Source organism: Branchiostoma lanceolatum, chromosome 15 (genome assembly GCF_035083965.1).
Source record: "Branchiostoma lanceolatum isolate klBraLanc5 chromosome 15, klBraLanc5.hap2, whole genome shotgun sequence".
Taxonomy (NCBI): domain Eukaryota; kingdom Metazoa; phylum Chordata; class Leptocardii; order Amphioxiformes; family Branchiostomatidae; genus Branchiostoma; species Branchiostoma lanceolatum.
The window spans coordinates 3,596,308-3,615,874 of NC_089736.1; the positions used below are offsets into that span (position 1 = coordinate 3,596,308).

Consider the following 19,567-nt stretch of genomic DNA (forward strand, 5'->3'; position numbering starts at 1 on the left):
TTATTTTACCAGTGGGGGAACTGCTCTAAGAATACCACAGAAATTAAACACAAATTGTTTGTTATGTTTGAATAATTCATTACACATAAGAGCGAATCAATATTCAAGTTACCACGCCGTGACGTTGGATGGATGTAATTTGATATATGATCCGCATAAAGACAACGAAACCCCTAATATGATGTCATTTCTAATCTCATTATATTCCATGGATTCATGAATGTGCACGGGACAGATCAGGAAATATGTTGAGAAGGGGATTGGGGATATACTGAATGTGATATTTTGTTCCGGTAAGGTTTCTATCTAAATGTACCTAATGTGCTGCAATAAAGAAAGTACATGTATGTAGTCTTCAACCTCGCTTGTCTTGTTTACATTTCATTGTTCTTTTATCCATTTAGTAATTATGTATGTATGTTGTAATTGTGTTTCACTCTTGTTTTATATTTATGTTTTCGAGTAGAGCGTGTTATATAAGCAATTGTACTTTTTGCTTTATACTCGTTAAATATATGTGAATAAATAAATGAATAAATAAAATGTGTTTTTTTTTTCGATGTTCCAACCATGCATCCCACCTAGGAATGGGAGCTGAGCTTACCATGCATTGTTTTTGGGTAACGCTTGAGGTATGTCCACTGTTTATTCTTTCATTACATAGCAGGAGATTGCATAAAATGCCCTTTCAACCCATGTTTTCCCCTTCTTTATCAACAGTTCTCACATATGCATCTGGCTAGGTATCATGGATTGTAGGCTCAATAGATACATCCGTAAGGCGTGCATCAAAAACGAATTCTATCATCACGTCCCAAGTCGTAGATTTACACAGCTCAGATAATTATTCATGTGTTTTTGGGATTGTAGGTTGAATAGATACATCCACAAGGCATCAAAAAACGAATTCTATCATCACGGTATCATGTATACTTTGAGTCCCAAGTCGTAGATTCAACACAGCTTACTAATAGATAAGTATGTGACATTTATTCACGTGTTACTGGGATTGTAGGTTCAATAGATAAATCTGTAAGGCGTGCATCCGTAAGGCATCAAAACGAATTCTATCATCACGGTATCATGTATACTTTACGTCCCAAGGTGTAGATTCAACACAGTGTAGATAATCATGTGACATTTATTCACGTGTTACTGTCTATGTATCTCACTATTACCAAGTCACACGATTATCCTGTCTAACATGAGGTAAATGCCTATCAAAGGATATCAGTTTGATATAACTACATGCCGATTTCCATTGCTCCTATACGAGCCAGCATAATCGTCAAGCCTCAAGGTTACTGCATTGAAATCAACTGGTCCCTTGCGGAACTTTCTTTAACTGCAGGCAACAACCTAATATCAACTGGCCCCTTGCGGAACGTTCTAAAACTGTAGGCAATACAACAACCTATACATGATCTGCAATCTTCCCGCGCCCTCCCATTCCTGAAGGATGGAAGCTTGTCTTCGCGCGGGATATCAGTTTATCATGGTAAAGATGAGTCAGGTACTCGTTGAAAGTGCAATCCCTGGACACGATGTCACAAATCTCACACAGCGGTTTCTCGTACAACGATTTCATCTTCGTCTTCAGTGGATCTATCGGTTTTACAGGCTTCCCTTTGTTCTTGATACGCTGGAAGGCCCGATCCCGTAGCAGCGTCATGAAACAAAACTGCCCGTATTTGACTACAGTACAAAACTCGGGCGTTATCAGGAACCTGCTATTCCAAGCCGTCTCTTCGACGACAAGACTAGATTGTTCGTCTGTTTTCTCAATGTTTTCTCCGAGACAGAACGTCTGCATCCGAAGGTTCTGTTCCTTAAAGTGGCTGACTTCGTCCAAGAAGTCGCCTCCCTCTTTGCTAACTCGATTCCAGAAAGTTCTGTTAAAATGGTCGTACAGAAAGTAGTCCACAACGTCCCATCTTCTGTGCATCTTCACCAAGTCTTCCGATATCTCCGCTTCCTTAGCCTTGTAGTTAAACGACAGGGCCTTGAAGTAGAGGATATCCTGTAGGTCCCAACACATCATCCTCTTCAAAAGTACCAGAGACTCATCAAAATACTCCATGATCATGGCTAGATCCATCTGCAAGGTCATGTTTCTCAAAAACTCTTCTATCATCGCGGGGGGTCTCGGGAAGTAGACTTCCTCCTTGCTCTTCATCGCCTCGTCTGTGAGGGCCACTAGCTCCTTCTTTCCGAACCCCAGGTCAGAGGCCATAGGGTTCCTTGTCGCCATGTACCCTGGCTTTCTGTGATCGTACTTCGCCGGATCCTTCAGGAACTGTGCGAGGGGGTTCGGCCCGGAAATCTTGAACGATTTCGCCATCCAGTAGAAGTTAAACTGCGAGCGCAGCTGTCCGAGTGGTTCACGTAACAACGTGATGTACGTCGCGTTCGGTCCCAGCGCTTTGTCTGTGACTTCACGGTTGTACTTTGTATGGTAGGCTAGGATGTCGTAATGCTTGCCTTTCGGGGGTATCAGTTTTTCCTTTCTAATACCGTGATGATAGAACTCGTTGATACTGCCGTGGTTTGTGTTCTTCTCCATTATGATGGAAAGGTCCTTGATATAGGCGATGCGATGTAGGATCTGCATTAAGGTTGTGCCCCCAGTCTTATGGGTCTTGATCAAAGCTAGTTTTGTTCGCGGTTCGCAGCCCGGGTTGTATTTCACGTCAGGTGGTTTGTTTGTCACTTCTGACGGTTCGTTGATGGACTCAGGTGGTTTGTAGGTTAGCTCAGGTGTTTCTATTGTACTTCTGAAAGAAAAAAAGTATTAGAATATACTCCACTGGTTGATAATTTTTGATATCCGCATTACATGGTGATACGCCAGTACGCTCTGTGTACAAATGTATAAACTGTATGATGACCGGAGTTACCAAACGAAATTTAGTTCTTTCTTCTTCTTTACCACGATAAGATTTCGACTTGAGGGATACCTAAAAAGGGATGAGAACTGAGATACAAAATCTGAAAGATCTGTTGCAGTACGAAGGTAAGCCACTATGGGGCCTATAGTCTAATAAACCATTTAATAATCCAAGACCTATAACTAACTGCTTACCAAATCGTATACCGATTCATCTGTGGCTTCTATCTCCTGTTTAACTCCAAACACCGTTAGAAGGCTACTAGCGCAACCAAAAACGTATCCTTCTTGACAAAGGTATCCTTCTTGGCAAAGGTATCCTTCTTGGCAAAGGTATCTTTCTTGGCAAAGGTAACAAAAAAATAGAAAAATACCTAGTACCTTTCTCTAGAATAGACAGAGTAGATCCTGATCTGCGTCTGTCCCGTGAGTAACATGCCCATCATGACCCCCAGCATCACCGTGGACACCAGCAGCAGACTCTGGAACAGGCAGAATGGCGGCGCGGTCTTCATGGTGGCGCTGGAAGAGGAAAAGGCACTTAAAGCGAACTTCCTTACTCGGCTCAGGTGAAAATGAGTACCTAGCTTCGGTTAGGGACGTCTCTCGGATGGGACACAAAGCCCGAGGCCCCGTATATGAGGAGAAACACACATCGAGCACGTTAAAGAACCCATCACACTTATCGAAGGGAGTATGGATGCATCCAAATGTGAATGGATCAGATCCTACAGTCTGGTTTTATGCAGAATGTACGTTTTGTACAAAATGATGTGTTGCGCTTAACGGCGGTTTGCTGGGTATGGGAAACAAACAAACAAACAAACAAACAAAAGTAGTCATAATATAAAGTTACAGTAAACAGGTACTAATGAGTAGCATGTAATGTTCACAAATTCTGTCGAATCCACTGTTTAATGGCGCCACCTTTCATATCCAATTAGAATTGCAGCAGTAAACGTGTATGACTACTATGTCTTTAGAAAGGGGCTTATGTTGATGACATAATACCCCTAGGCCACCCATAATCAGTCAATGACAGGAGTTCTCGTCTTCTTGGAAGGGAACCCCATATGGGTACCCAACCATGTCCGACAGTAACAACACAAGCCATGCTGTCTTGGGCTTTGTAAACGTCTTTATATGTTCCTTGTATCCACTCGTATACATACATATATATGTTACCATGCCTGTGGAACGACACGCAAAAACAGCACTAAAATGGAAACCCGACAAAGGGAATAGAAAAAGGGGAGGATCTAGACCCAAACTTACACGGAGACTCATGCTACAGAAGGACCTTGACCAACTGGGGGTTACTCTGAAGGGGGAGCAGAAGTCCTGACCCAAAACCGCACTGAATGGAGGAAGCTTGCTGCCCGATGTGCCACTTGGCACGGGAGGATCTAAGTCTAAGTAAGTAATCCACTCGTATGGTAAACTGTATGTTGCTCAGTTACCAGGGGTAGCCCTTTGTAATACTTAGGTAGTCATGGCTGTATGTTTGTATTACTGACTAACTTATCCTTTAGTATGTTTTTATGCAGCCTAATGAAGCAAAACATCAGGCACTATATATTTCGCAGACCCTATAGGTAGCTGCATGTAGTTGAATAGTAGAAATTGGCCAAATAGGCTGAATGATTTGCAAGTGGAGTTAGCCAGCCATGGAGTAACTATCTGCGACTAAAGCCCGGTGCCCATAAAATGTAACCTTATTTTGGCCGGTTTCCACAACTTTTTTTCGAGTCGACGTGGTGGTCTGGTAGACAATGAACATCATCCACTCTTCTTTGATTTCATGCAGTGAATGCCGTATCCCAACATGCTTCTATACAATCGTACTTTAGCCCTATATATAACACGTTTTACCTCGACCCGATGCCCCCAAATTAACGTACATGTATCTAGACTACGGCTACCAATTCACAACGCCTACTGACAGCCACTAGACAAGTACTTTGACAATCAACAGAAGACAACAGCCCTGCCCAAATTGCGGTTCCTGACAGATACTAGCTATAGGCTAGATAAAACGTTGTACTTACCGTAATAGGCGTTCAAAAGCCACGTACAATGGACGGATTCCGACGAACGCAGTGTGTATATTTCATATACAGTGTTCAGCCCATACCACGGAGTGGCCGATGACGTCAAAACAAAAACCGGTTCAACGACATGAAAGCCCAGCTAAGGGGGTCGGATTTGTGTATGAATGAGAGGTCTTTAGTGGCTACATATAAACGCCCATATTGCACTCTTTTTCCAAACTGGATCAAACACTTGGCTGTGACAAGGAGGTTTAATCCTCCTTGGTTGTGGTATCAGTAAGGGAAACAAACACTGCACACCCTTGGATACATTGATCTTACGTCATATATACATAAAATATTAACACACGACATTGGCAGCGACGTATGGATTATGAATGAGTCCGTGACAGGATGTTTCATTGCAAATTGTAAAAGGGAGTACACAGTACAAAATAAACCAAGCAACTGGCTAAATTTTCCGAGGAGTCAGACGTACGTTTCAGGCAGCATCCACCATCTTTCATCATGATCAGTGACCGAGAATCAGTGGCTGAGAAAACAAGTTTTAAGACAAGTGTAACACGCATTTATGTATATATATAAGTCTACGAAACCCATCTAGTATCTACCAGATACTTATTTATATACCAGTTACTTGTCTTCAGATGCATTGTGATTTCAGAAGATGAATGAAAATACAAAGGTTAGACTGAAGTGACCTTTTTCTTGGAATGATAGTTGTACATAATTAATAGTGTTACATTGAAGAAGGTTAGACATCTAGATAATAAGATACGCAAGGTTTCTCAAGCAACTGAATAGATTTAGGCAAGTGATTGAAGAAATGTTATGAATACTAACTGAAACGTCTGACCGTTTCCTAAATATATCAAGTTGCTTGAGTAACTGTTGCTTTGCGTATTGGTAGTTTTTTTCTTGTGGATTATTGTTGAATGAATGAAGACCTTTATTGATTTGATTTGATTTATTTCGACTGTAGAAAAGTACAGCCAGACCTTTATTGTACACACATACCCACTGGGTTCAGTACAGGTCACAAAAACGTCACAGTTTGCAAAAACAAGATGTACAATGAGAAGCTAGTACTAGTCTAATAACTACATGGATTTGGCTTCTTCTCGCTTCTTATTATTAGCATGTCAAAGAATCACTGTACAAACTACTAGGATCCATCTGCGCGAAATTCTTCTTGAGTTTGTCCGTTTATAGTACGGCGATTATTACTGAGACTTGCGTCGAAATGAGACAACTGCTTCTCGAAAAACAAGTGTGTGATATACTCGTTTAGGGTACAGTCTTGAGATATCTTCATGCACATTGTGCAGTCTGTAGCCAGCCTCTGACAGAGGGCACAGTGCGGTGAGTAGTCCCGTACTGCGCGGCTTTTTGATGCGGGGTTTGGTTTCTTTCTGTACCTCACATTACGATCATATAGAAGAGACATGTAACACAACTGCCCGTATTTCAATAAAGTACAGAATTCGTACGTGACTGCAAAGCTGGGGTTCCATTTGCTTTCTGGTATGACTAACACACCCTGGTTCTGAGGGCTGTCAACAGTGCAGTGTTTTAATACTAGAAGATGCATTCTCTTAAAGTGGGCCGTTTCGTCTCTAAAGTCTTCGCCCTGCTTCTGCACTCTCTGCCAAAACGTTCCGTTGAAGTGTTCGTATAGATGGTAGTCCACAATGTCCCACTTCCGGTGGTTTTCCACCAAAGCTGGGGGAATATTCTCTGACTTTGTCTCGTACGAGTAGGATAGCATCTTAAAGTACAGGATATCCTTTAGTTCCCAACACATCAACCTCTTCAACAAAACCAACGACTCGTCGTAATACTCTGTGATCATGACAAGGTCCATCTCTTTAGAAATCTTAGCGATGAAAGTCTCTATGGTCGATAAAACTGAAGCTTTGAGAGGTTGTTCAGGTTTCCATGTGTTGATACTGTTTGTGATACCATCTAGAACATCCCGAGGCATGCCCAGGTCTTTAGACATGGGGCTCCTCGTGCCGTGGCTGCCAGTCCGATCGTGGTCATACTTCCCTGGGTCTTTGAGGAACTGGTACAGCGGCTGTGGTCCTGTCAACTTAAACTTCTCAGCAAGATTAAAGAAGTTGAACTGTGACTTAAGATGACTCAGTGGCTCTCTCAAGATGGTGATGAAGACCGCGTCTTTCCCGAGAAGCTTCGTGTAGTTTTCCCGGCTGTACTTAGTATGGTAGATGAGCATGTCGTGGCCGTGAGTTTGTGGTGGCAGGTAGTTTTTCGGGATGAGACCCTTGAGGTAGAAGAGGTTCATGCGGCCGGGGTGTGTGGCGGTAGGCAGGACTACGGACAGGTTGTGTAGATAGGCGAACCGGTGGAAGATCTGCATCAGTGTTGTCCCTCCGGTCTTGTGAGTTTTCGCCAGAGCTAACTTGGTTCTCGCCGTGCAGTTAGGTGGAATAAACCTGTCTTTTTGGAAGCCGCTGTTCTTTCTGATGATATAAACAAAGAACGAAGATTATTATTATGGCGTCTACAATCAGTCTGTGAGATTATCTACGCAAATTATAGATTGTTTAGACGTTCATGAATAAGTAGTCTTATAGAAAATACAGATATAGATTGGTATAAATACTAAAAAATCTTTCTGAGATCAGTCATTAAATAGGGATAGTGTCAGATAGTATTGAAATGTTGTTATGCTTATCATTCTGTAATCTTACAGTTACAAGCATAGAAAAGACATGTTTTTCTTGTTACCTATAGAAGCTTCAAATAGACAGGAAAAAAAACAAAGTAACATACCGACTCGGAGATACATCTGATGGTATATCCCTCCGTTGTACATGCGCATGCGCAGATCTAGCAGTCCTGAGTCTCGCGGTAAACAGCGTGACTATCGTGATCACTACTGATGTGAATAAGACAAGCAACACGATCGCCTTGAACAGATACAGTGGCGGGGATCTCCTCTTCTTCTGAGCTGATGTGATGGAATACAAAAGATAAATGAACAGTTTTAGGTCGTTAATGTACACAGCGATTTCCCTCTACACTATGGGTACCCAAACTGAAATGTACTAGACTGTAAACAATATGAATCAAATAAGAAATATATCATCTTAATTCATCCAGAGGTTCGTGAGTTATGCTGACTAAAATAGTCCGGAAACACAAATACATAGACAGGCAGACAGACAGACAGAAACACAGACACTCCAAAAACAATATCTCCATATGTTTCATTGAGATATCCTCATGTTATTTTCGATGGAACTACCATTCTGATACGGCATTCAAAGCACAGACTACACAGGGAAAACAGACACTTATTTTACCCCCAGTACTTATGCAAAACTCTTTACCTGAAAAAACAATATAGAACAGGTGTTTGGTGTATATACTGGAAGGCTTTGCTAAATTGTTCTTGTTGGAAACTCAGCACACTGAGTTCTTTTTTGATAAAACTGAATGAACAGAAAAGCCTCAATGTGTCATATTGTCCCTTAGACTCTTCTTGTTATGTTTATCTGCAGTGGGTCAGAGGTCAAAGTTGACAAACGCTGCGTAGTTTTTGACTCAGCAATAAGCAAACTATTTCGCATGTAAGGTCTGACAGAGAATGGCGCTTTACTTACATGTTTCCATATCGTGACAGACTGTAGACCTTGCAGGTATTGGTACAGACTGTATTGGAGGAGAGATATCTCTAAACACACCATGTAAGCCACATTGAATACGATACATTAATTATCGCCTGCCCTGTAGAACGTCGAAACCGGCCCGACCACCCGTATAAGGTCAGACAATTGTATCAGCAAGCGCCCAGGGTGCGATACAGGTACATTACGCTAGGCGGGGCTCAATCGTTGACGTGCGTACTGTACAATAGTAGTTTTGTTTTTCAATAGATCTTCACACTCTTGATGTATTGATAAAGTTATGCAAGTACATGTATATTATAAATCTTCTGATTTTCTATTTAAATTGAATGAAATTAGAATTATTTTCAAATCCACTACACATGTGCACCCTCTAATTGTAATATCAACCAACACCCCTGGGCATTTGTATTAGCTCAGGATCAATGAGTTCTACAGACAATGAACACTAGCAACAGATATCTGTTCGCCAGCAGGCAAAACTAGGGAGCACGTTTGCTGGGACTTGAACTGTAAATAATTTGCGGCCTCGCTACGTGCAGCAACTATTATACAAGCATGCATTACTTTGTAGATAGATTATATTACTTTTTCCGGTTTCCAAGTTATGATACATATTCAACATGTAATAAACAACCTGTTGAACACTATTATGTGTGAAGAATCCAACTGAATCTTACTCAATAACTATTAAAACGAAGAGAACAAAATAAGTGCCACAGACAACACGAATCGACGTGTAGATTTCTTTTATTCTAAAACAAAATTACGTGACGCACAGTGACAACGATAACTTGTTCAATATTGGGTGACTTGAGCAGATATTATGGTTGTCAGCATATGTTCAGCCATTTTTTTTGCATTTGTTTGTATTGCATACCCTGTAAATCGGCTCATGGCATAACACATCAGGTCTGTACTGAAAAGTACAAGCTGCATATCCCGACAGATTTATTTGATCCATTCACACCGCAGAGGACACCTATTTTTGGCTTGGTCCCTGTTTTACACTTTATGATGAAACGTAAGCCTTAACTGAGAAGTAATAAATGCTTCACTGGCGTTAAGGGGGAGGGGCGAGAAGACAACATCTTACACACACACACACACACACACACACACACACACACACACACACATACGCACACACTCACACTCACATAAACACACACACACACACACATACACACTCACACACACACACACACACACATATATATTGTTTACATACATACACACACACGCACACACTCACACACACACTGAATGGCCATTAGCTACTCATTAAAATCCTGCTGGTTTTGTCCATCAACCGTGTGCCTGTTGCGGCTGAAACTAGAATCAGAACGTGAGATGTGATTCTCATACAACAGATGCGTGACGTATTCACCTAACGTACAGTCAGTTGATATCTTACTGCACAGGCTGCAGTATTGCTGTGCGTGCAAGTGAGCACTAGGCAATTTCAACTTCTTCTTTTTGTCCTTAACGTTTTTGTACCGATGGTTTCGGTCCATTAAAAGAGTCATGTAGCACAGCTGGCCATACTTCATTAACGTACAGAAATCCTGTGTCACAACAAAAGCTCTGTTCCACGGACTCTCTTGTATGATCAAATCCTCCATGTTTCTAGAGCCAGTCTCACTACAGCGTGTTCTCACCTTCATATTTATGGTCTTAAAGTTCTCAACTTCGCTTTTAAAGTCGGGTCCTAATTTCTCTTCTTTTCGCGTAAAGACGGACACGAAATGATCATAAAGGTGGTAGTCTATGACGTCCCATTTTCGGTGGTTCTCCACTAAGGTAGGCGGCACCGGTTTTTCCTTCGTTTCATACTTGAACGACAATGCTTTGTAGTAGAGTATGTCTTTTAACTCCCAACACATGAGACGCTTTAGCATGACCAGAGACTCGTCGAAGTATTCCATGATCATGACAAGATCCATTTCCTTTGATAGTTTCTTCAAGAAGTCTTGAATGTATTGCACAGAAGTTGCGTTAAGAGGCTGCCCACCTTTTCTTTGAGAAGAGTGTTGCGTAATGTCTACTATAATGTCCCGAGGCATACCTAGGTCAAACGACATCGGACTTCTAGACCCAAGATGACTTGGTTGACTTTTATCATACCTCCCCGTGTCTTCTAGAAAGCGATCAAATGGTTCAGGGCCAGTAACGTTGAACCGACGTTCAAAATTATAAAAGTTGAACTGAGACTTAAGATGGCTGAGAGGTTCTCTCAAGATGGTAACAAAGGCTGCTTCTAGCCCGACAAGTTTAAGATAAGCGTCTCTATCGTAGACCGTGTGGTATGTTAGCATGTCGTACTGATCCCCCTGAGGCGGGAGGTACCTATCCGGGGTCAGTCTGTGCGGGTAGAACGTGTTCATACGGCCCGGGTGTGTGACGGTTGGTAGGACCAGGGACAGGTTTCTCAGGTAGGCGAAGCGATGGAGAATCTGCATAGTCGTGGTGCCTCCTGTCTTGTGAGTTTTGACCAGGGCTAGCTTGGTTCGTGGTGTGCATGTCGGTGGGACAAACTTGGTGCTTCTTTTACTGTTTTCCGGAGGAATTTGTCTGTGTGGATGGATATATAGTATTTATTATCATAAGCTCTTGTCAATATTTTGGGAATGAGAGCAACATCTATACAGATATGTCATTGACACTTATTGTTTTGTTCATGATGGTTTACAATATGCTACTGGCACAAAGACAGTGATCATGAAGGAATACATGCATGTCGAACTTAAACTTTACATTTCCAACATTAACATCAAAAGTACCATGCAGATTATTCAGAGAATTGGTATGAATTTCCCAATATTCCAAACAAGGTCCATATGATATATCTAGTTGTCGTTGAAGAGGTTCATCAACTAGACGTCGAAAATTTGGAGGTTAGTATTTTGCTACCTTTTATCAAGTCACTGTTCGAAGAATATTCTTGTAACTATGATATATCTGCTTGTGAACAACCAATAAAGGCACATTATGAATAAATGTTATTGATTTATTGATAAGGCATGACTAACAAATATTTCAGGAATACTTGCATCTCCCTTACCTTTTGGAAGTGAGCTTAGAAGTATGATCATCTCGTTTTTGCCATGGGTTTCTAGATACTTTTGGGGTGTCTGTTTCCAACTTTCTTATTAATGATATTACAAAGTAGAGGAACAGGGCGGTCACAGAGAATAGCATCACTTGTCGACGTGGCCGCATGATGCTGCTATGGAAGAGGAGCAGACGATACAATACAGTTAGGTTATACATTATGTCCTTCAATTCAATATTGGACTGTTGTGGTTTCTCCTTCAACTTGTCGACGTGGCCGCATGATGCTACTATGGAAAAGAAGCAGGTAATATAATGCAGTTACATATACTAGGAAATAGATTATGTCCTTCATTTAATTCCAATATTGGACTGTAATGGTTTCTCCTTCAATTTTTCAGGTTTCTTGAAAAAGACTGAATAAAGTTATAAAGTCGAAACCGGTGAATTCCGTCTCAGCGCTGTCATTATCCCAGAACTACGGATGGCTTCTCCTTCAATGTTACTTTGTTGCCAAAGGAATAAACAACCGCTATTGACCTAATAAAACGTCCAACCGACATAAAAATACTAATAGTGTAGTAAAGGAAGATCAGTTAACTTTCAACAATCATGGAAGGATATATCAGGTACATTATAGGTAGAACCCCGTGATTTTGCAGTCTGGAAGTTGACCCCCCCTCTAATATAGTATTCAATATAAATTTAGAAATTTATAATGACGATCTTAAAATACCAACACAAAGCACTACCGCGCCATGTTACTTTTTGGTAAGATAAAACAAACAAACAAGTGCCTCTGATATGATATAGTGTACAAACTTGTCAAACTGCCAGTACTTATAACTTACCATGTAAATTCTGTCCTTACACTAAGTGTGTTGATGTCGATCCGCCATCTTGGATAACAAGACAAGTGACGTGTAGGTGGTTCGACCAGTTTTGTAGCTTTTCTGAGGTGCGGTGAACTATGACCTCCTTGCATTTGTTTATACTCCTGGGGGGAGGGGGTGCTTAAGTCATCACAGCACTAGTGTTTTGATTATAACGACGAAATGACTACACAGATCTTATGTTAGGTGTATTACTTTACACTCTTTTATCTTTATTTATCTTTACAGTTTTTATTCATAATAAGCAATCATTGTAATCTAGCTCTCAATTTATCCATTCATATCTATCTATTCATCTACCTACATATCTATATCTATACATATATATCTATATATTTCAATCTATCTACCTATCTCTAGGTCTCTCTATTCATCCATCCGTATCTATCTATTTCTTTGTCTATCTATCTATCTACCTGTCTATTTTCATCTATGAATATATATCTATATGTATATATTTCTCACTCTCTCTCTCTCTTTCTCTCTCTCTATATATGAATAAATAGATACGTTTGCAACCAGTATTTAACGTCCCGACATCGTGTAAAGTATCTCTATCAGAATATCGGTCAAGATCACGAATAATCCTTAAATTCCACCTCACGCTGCCCCCTTCCCGTTCGCGCATGCGGACTGAAGCTCGTGTGGAAATGGGAAATGTGCTTCTCAAAAAACAAGTGTGCGATGTACTCATTCAACGTGCAGTCTCGCGAGATTTCATCACAGAGGGCGCAGTACCGTTTGGAATACAAAACTCCATCCTCTGTTTTATGAGTTTTTGATAGCAGTTCTTGATTTTTATCGCTGTTGTAGCGAATGTTACGGTCTCTGAGTAAAGTCATGTAACACATCTGTCCGAGCTTCATCAGGGTACAATACTCATGCGTCACGATAAATGGCGAATTCCATTTGCTTTCCGGTATTACCAGAGCACCGTGGTTGCTGGGATCGTTCACGCTGCAATGTCGTTGAACTTTCAAGTTCAAGTCTTTGAAATGCACAGTCTCGTCTCTAAAGTCGTCTCCCAACTGATCAACTTTACTCCAAAAGCTTTTGTTGAAATAGTCATAGAGGTGGTAGTCTACGATATCCCATTTTCTGTGAGTGTCAACCAAATGTGTTGGTACCTCTTTGTCCTTTGTTTTGTAAAGAAATGAAAGTGTTTTGTAGTAGAGAATGTCTTTTATGTCTAAGCACATTAACCTCTTTAGCATCACAAGTCCTTCATCAAAATACTCTGTGATCATGACAAGATCCAACTCTCGGTCAATCTTGCGAATCAAAGTCTCTATAATCCGCAGCGCGGTGTTGTTAGTAGGTTGACCGGGCTGCCATTTCATCGCCTGTTCTGTAAGTTGTCTCAGAACGTTAGTGTCCATACCCAGATCAGCCGACATTGGATTTCTGGTTCCAAGATACCCTGGCTTTTTGTGATCGTACGCTGCTGGGTTTTCGAGAAACTTTTCCAGCGGGTATTTGTGACCTTTAAGTTTGTATGGTTTCGCTAAATCGTAAAAGTGAAACTGTGATTTAAGATGACTAAGCGGCTCGCGTATGATGGTGACGAAAAATGTGTCATTGCCGAGTAAATTTGTGATGACGTCTCGCTTGTAAACGAAGTGATAGGTAAATATGTCGTAGTGCTCGCCCTGTGGTGGCAGACATTTCTCCCTCTTCAGTCCGTGAGGATAGAAGGCGTTTATGCTTCCACGACTTCTTTGGATGGGAATGACTAAAGAAAGGTTTCTGAGGTAGGCAAAGCGGTGAAGAATCTGCATCAGAGTAGTTCCTCCAGTCTTGTGGACTTTGGCGAGAGCTAACTTGGTCCGTCTGGTGCAGTTTGGAGGGTAAAACTTGGCGTTGATCGTTGGTAGGTAATCTTGGACGGAGTCAGACCTAGAAATGAAAATAAAGTTGTTTGTTGTGAAATTCTATATCAAGTATCTCTTGTATATAACGTTAGCTCATAGTTTTTCAGAATGCAAACATTGACTCTTCTTCCTTGCTTGAAATGATGTTTTAAATAGAGTCAAAGTGAAACCTGTTTATAGTGACGCTCAGTTGACCTGACGAAAATGCTTCCAGTTACAGATAATAACTTTATTGCACAACAATTGTACAAGGTACAAAGTATGGCATTCACTGGTACATAGATAAAATTTGACATGGCGTCACTATCAACATGATTCGTAATGATTGCAAACTTTGGATCAATGGGCAAAATCATCAAAGTGACCACCATCATCATCATCATCATCATCGGTCGGTCGCGCAGCGGCCGATCACACGCCTTCTCCACGTCTGCCGGTCAGTAGCCATCTCGGTGCCGGTCAGTAGCCATCTCGGCCATCTGAGCCTCTGGACTCAGGTCACCTTCAGTGACCACCAAGAGGTTGCTACGTGTACGGGTTTGAATATAATATTACATTAAATGTTCCTGACTATCAGGTTATCTTGCTGCTGACAAACATGTACAAATGATTGTTTATGCTTTACCTTCTACGAACACCCCAAGTGTTGTAGCGCACCACTCTGTCGTTGTTGTGCCGTTGGAACAGAATCGCGCCATACAACAGCACCGTGACGACAGCTAACAGCAGCATACCGCGGAACAGGCGGAAAATCGGCACCCCTCCCATCGTACTGGGCAAAATATATACAAACATGTAGCTAAAGTAAAACATCGGAGATCGCAGCGCAACCTCTGGCATAAATCTGTTATACCTTCTTTCATGCGATTTAAACTATCAGTACGGAGAAATATAACTAAACGACAATATAGAAGGATGCGAAGCAATACCAAAATACCTACTATCATATGCAGACAAGGCTACTTGATCATGTGTATGTGTATGTGCATGCATATGTGTATGTGCAATACACTTACATGTATTGGCTTCTAACAAATGTTTGCTGAAGTTTGAAATGTACGATATAATGTATTATAACATGATATACACGTCCCTTTATGCAATAAGCAGATTCGGAAACTCACAAGAATTTTGAACTCCAGACGAGTAATCTGTGTAATGTACGTACATGCATTAGTTTCTAACAACTGTTTAAAAGTTTAAAATGTAGGGTCTAAACATTACACTAGACATATAACATAGCACATGTCCCTTCAAACGATAACTTGCATAAGAAGTTTCATAAACTCACGGGTAATCATGAAGTCCAGGCCAGCCTTCAGTAATGCTTCAGACTGATAAGTCTGCGTGGTAAACCTGTCTGCTTTTGTGTGTCACAACCCGCCCGCCGCCATCTTTGTTTTGGTGCCACGGCACAGTTGTTGGGCCAGTCGAACTACTTTCTCTGCGCAGGCGTAAAGAATATTGGCCTGACCTTTAGCTGTACTCATTAATGAGGGAGCAGCTTTATTCGCAGATAATCTCTATTTTCGAGTGATTTTGCAATCGTATCTAAACAGTTTCTGAGTACATGGATACATGCCAGCACGTGTTCATTAATACAGTATTTGAAATAGTTTTGAAAAATACTGCTTTTAGTGTTGAAAAAGTTCTAGCTCTGTACTATGTTAACAAAACAGATAAGCTTTCATATGTTAGTGTAGAAGAACATCCTACATTGCAACATGCAAGGGCGTCAAAGTTATTACAGTACATGCCCTATCCTGGTTTTCCATTCATCTGCTGTTCCCAATGTATCCGCTGGTCGTCTCTGCATCCCTACTGTTTGCCTTATCTATTCCAGAAAAGGAAAAATTACAACAGAGAAGACCATAATAATTATTAAAAAAACTGACTTTATGTCATGAAAGAAAAGTTTATTTCAATAATCCATAATCAATGATATACAAAATGTTTCAAAATGTTATAAAGAAGAATTCTCAGTGAAACATTTGGTCACGTTCCCCCCTTGATGAGCGACCACTGGGGTAAAAACTTGAAGAGAAATGAGAGATGGAGTGTTCGAAAAACAGGTGTGTGACGTACTCGTTTAACGTACAGTCTCGCGAGATTTCGTCGCAAAGTTCACAGTACCGTTTAGAATAAAGATCCTTCCTATTGTCTTGAGTTTTTGTTTCCAATTTGCGTTCGTTTGGCATTCTGTAGCGTATGTTCCGGTCTCGAAGAAGGGTGACGTAACACATTTGCCCAAATTTCAGGAAGGAACAGAACTCGTGTGTCACAGTGAACTTGGCGTTCCATCTGCTCTCTTCTATTGTTAGAACGCGTTGATGATCAAGGTCATCCACACTGCAGTGTTCCTGCACTTTCAGGTTTACATCCTTGAAGTGGACAATTTCTTCCCTTATGCCGTCTTCTTCAGACACTTTCTTCCACAGAGTTCTGTTAAAGTGCCCATAAAGTTCGTAATCAACAAGGTCCCACTTACGGTGATTCTCTACCAAATGTGACGGAATCTCTGTCTCTTTTGCCGCATATTTCAACGCCAGCATTTTGTAGTAGATAATGTCTGGCAGTTGCCAGCACATCAACCTTTTTAACACAACTAGCGACTCGTCAACGTACTCCAGGATCATGACTAGATCCATCTCTTTAGAAATCTTGTCAAGAAAAGACTGTATCTCTTCAACTGCTGAAGCATCCATTGGCTGTCCAGGCGGCCTATCCATGGACTGTTGTGTTAATCTAATCAAAGTTGTTGTATCTATCCCTAGCTCCCCTGCCATGGGATTTCTCGTTCCACGATACCCTGGTCTCCTGTGGTCATATTTACCCGGGTTTTCTAGAAACCGTAAGATCGGGTCCGGTCCCTTCAGTTTATAATACTTAGCCATCCAGTAGAAGTTAAACTGTGACCTAAGGTGACTTAGTGGCTCCCGTAAGATAGTAACAAAGTTTGTGTTGTCTCCAAGTAGTTTGGCTAGTATCGTGCGATTGAAATAGCTATGGAAGGTGAACATGTTGTAACGGTCGCTTTGTGGAGGTAGGTACTTGTCTGGCTTAGGCCATCTTGGGTAGAAAAGGTTGATGCTATTCCTGCCCGGTGAAGTTGGGACGACTATTGAGAGGTTTTTGAGGTACGCGAGTCGATGGAGGATCTGCATGAGGGTGGTCCCGCCGGTCTTGTGGAGTTTAGCTAGAGCTATGTTGGTTCGCGGGGTGCAGGTAGGTGGTACGTACTTGGCATTGCTGTCTGTATCACTGGAAGGACCTAATCTGAAAACGAAACAACATAGAAGTTTGCTAATTGTTAGATTGAATTCTAAAGTTATAACATGTAAAAAAAGATTGGCCAAGTGCTGGCCTTATGGTTACCTCTGATGATATCTGAGATAATGATGCTTGTTTTAAGATACATCTAGGGAATGATTTGCTGGATAACAACTAGTATACAGAGATAGTTTTTTGAAATATCATTTTATCACATGATTTGACTGGCGTAAATTCCAACAAGACCATTTAGAAAATGATGGACATTTACTGTGTATATGTTGAGATGTCGTCTTTTTAAATTTTGTTATTTGGCAATTATAATCTCATCATTACCTAGTTGTGTCACACTCCGAACTTTGACGAGATAGTCTTTTGTTGTTGTTGCTGTAAGTGGTGAACAGGAGCACGCCGTACAACGTCAGGAGAAGGACAGCAATGAGTATCAATCCGCAGAACTGTCGGAGGATGGGCCCTCTATCCATGGTCCTATAGCAAACAATGCATCATTAAGAACAACATAATATTATTTCAAGATGTTGTAGAAGGCTTGTATTCGACATCAAAAGATCCAGGGTTTTTTACGGCTTTTATTTGATGGGTTGAAGGACCTGAGTTCTTTGTAAGCTAGCGGAGGGTTAAGATACGGCAAATATATCAATAATGCAATAAGGTTATACAAACACATGCGACACCGTGCTTGGCAGTAGAATTATTTATAGGCAAATATTATCTAACCGCAATTAGCCACTACAGTGGTTCAGGATTTACTCCTACGTACGTACATACCTGTTGTACTTTGGTCACATTAACGTCATTACTAATAAGTCGCGAAAAGTAGTTGACTTGATTGTTCAGGATCACAGTAATGCCATAAAGCAAACGTGAAATGTTAATTGGCGGTGCCACCGGTCTGTAAAATCGTTCAGTCAAACAGCATATATACAAGCAGCGAGTGTGGGCGCCATGTTTAATTAGCGCTGATATCTGTCCTTACAGTAGGACGAGTCGTGCTACTGGTTGAACTACTTTTTCCAAGGTCTGTTTGGTGTGCCGCGGTATCCACGTCACTTCAAAGAGTTGACATCAAACAAGAGTTCACTGACCCTATATCATAGCCTCCTTTGCAGACATTCTAGGGGCACTGTCGTTTATTTTTGGGGAGCGATGATTTTCCTATTTCAAATATATACAGGCAAGGTTCCAATGTCGGGAGATCATTTCTGCGCCTCTAGAAGGCCTACGGCGATCTAACCGACATTAGAGCCTGGCCCGTGTTGAAAAACGCGAATCAGCGCTATCCCCAAAAAAACAACGGTGCTCCTAAAACGCCAGCAAAGGAGGCTATTGCATCTTCGCAAATAACGTGTTGTATCTGAATTAATTGGACAAGGTGTGATAGGCTTACTTGGCCTTAGGCTCATTATCCCCGTAGAGGTGTACTTGTACCGTATGGCCATGTTTTTGTCCTTCCCTCATTAGATAGTGCAGAAGGCGGTGCCCGTCATCATTTCAATAGCCCTTGGGCCACACAAGTTTGTGCAATCGCTATAGCAGGAGGCTTGTCCGCTGGTAGCGGATTGTGTTAACTACCATATTCTTTCCCAAATAAAACCAGAGAAAACAGTATGTACACGACCTACCGAATGCAAGGCGAACACGCTACTCACTCTGCCAATGCACCAGTGTAACCATACATGATTGTTATATGCTTACGTGGATTTAATAAGAGTGCTGAGATAACAACTTTGCATCAATTTTCTTAAAGAAAACCAATTTGTCATCTTTACAGTTACCAAAGACACGTTCTTTGATATAAGATACAAGAAGCAGTTTTCAAACACCAAGCGGCTCGTTTCAGGCGCAGGCCTACAGCTAACGATAACTG

General features: G+C 41.3%; 4 protein-coding genes across 5 annotated transcripts; all 4 read right to left on the bottom strand.

The window, feature by feature from the left end:
* Nucleotides 1-715: 715 nt before the first annotated feature.
* On the bottom strand, nt 716-5,069 carry LOC136449313 (galactosylceramide sulfotransferase-like). The gene is made up of 3 exons (XM_066449305.1): nt 4,936-5,069; nt 3,269-3,409; nt 716-2,774 (listed from the first exon to the last, which is right to left on the bottom strand). The coding sequence occupies exons 2-3, from the start codon at nt 3,400-3,402 to the stop codon at nt 1,415-1,417; spliced, it is 1,494 nt and encodes a 497-aa protein (XP_066305402.1). The 5' UTR covers nt 3,403-3,409; nt 4,936-5,069; the 3' UTR covers nt 716-1,414.
* LOC136421043 (galactose-3-O-sulfotransferase 3-like) lies at nt 3,670-9,194 on the bottom strand. Its single transcript, XM_066408188.1, has 3 exons — nt 8,568-9,194; nt 6,478-7,912; nt 3,670-3,683 (listed from the first exon to the last, which is right to left on the bottom strand). Exons 2-3 carry the CDS (start codon nt 7,316-7,318, stop codon nt 3,670-3,672), a joined length of 855 nt encoding a protein of 284 aa, XP_066264285.1. The 5' UTR covers nt 7,319-7,912; nt 8,568-9,194.
* Nucleotides 9,195-9,323: 129 nt separating this feature from the next.
* Nucleotides 9,324-15,820, bottom strand: LOC136449314 (galactosylceramide sulfotransferase-like). Of its 2 annotated transcripts, none has more exons than XM_066449307.1 (5): nt 15,701-15,820; nt 15,035-15,181; nt 12,497-14,434; nt 11,656-11,817; nt 9,324-11,165 (listed from the first exon to the last, which is right to left on the bottom strand). In XM_066449307.1, exons 3-5 carry the CDS (start codon nt 12,628-12,630, stop codon nt 9,869-9,871), a joined length of 1,593 nt encoding a protein of 530 aa, XP_066305404.1. In that variant the 5' UTR covers nt 12,631-14,434; nt 15,035-15,181; nt 15,701-15,820; the 3' UTR covers nt 9,324-9,868. The 2 variants fall into 2 exon arrangements, with proteins under 2 accessions (XP_066305404.1, XP_066305403.1); XM_066449306.1 differs by having other exon boundaries at nt 11,656-11,820.
* Nucleotides 14,847-18,164, bottom strand: LOC136421046 (galactosylceramide sulfotransferase-like). The gene is made up of 4 exons (XM_066408189.1): nt 18,016-18,164; nt 16,495-17,685; nt 15,035-15,181; nt 14,847-14,934 (listed from the first exon to the last, which is right to left on the bottom strand). The coding sequence occupies exons 1-4, from the start codon at nt 18,162-18,164 to the stop codon at nt 14,847-14,849; spliced, it is 1,575 nt and encodes a 524-aa protein (XP_066264286.1).
* Between the last annotated feature and the right edge of the window lie 1,403 nt (nt 18,165-19,567).

Bases quoted from the DNA above. Each gene is read 5' to 3' on its own strand.
- LOC136449314 (XM_066449306.1), bottom strand. From the start codon at position 12,630: ATGCAAGGAGGTCATAGTTCACCGCACCTCAGAAAAGCTACAAAACTG. The intron at 11,821-12,496 runs GTAAGTTATAAG...CCTCTTCCATAG, and splicing joins GTAAGGACAGAATTTACATG to CAGCATCATGCGGCCACGTC. The intron at 11,166-11,655 runs GTAAGGGAGATG...CCATCCACACAG, and splicing joins TCTAAGCTCACTTCCAAAAG to ACAAATTCCTCCGGAAAACA.
- LOC136449313 (XM_066449305.1), bottom strand. From the start codon at position 3,402: ATGAAGACCGCGCCGCCATTCTGCCTGTTCCAGAGTCTGCTGCTGGTG. The intron at 2,775-3,268 runs GTACTAGGTATT...TTTTTCTTTCAG, and splicing joins TCTGTCTATTCTAGAGAAAG to AAGTACAATAGAAACACCTG.
- LOC136421043 (XM_066408188.1), bottom strand. From the start codon at position 7,318: ATGCAGATCTTCCACCGGTTCGCCTATCTACACAACCTGTCCGTAGTC.
- LOC136421046 (XM_066408189.1), bottom strand. From the start codon at position 18,164: ATGGATAGAGGGCCCATCCTCCGACAGTTCTGCGGATTGATACTCATT. The intron at 15,182-16,494 runs GTACGTCACACA...TATTTTGCCCAG, and splicing joins CGAGACTGTACGTTAAACGA to TACGATGGGAGGGGTGCCGA. The intron at 14,935-15,034 runs GTAAAGCATAAA...CCGTACACGTAG, and splicing joins ACTTGGGGTGTTCGTAGAAG to CAACCTCTTGGTGGTCACTG.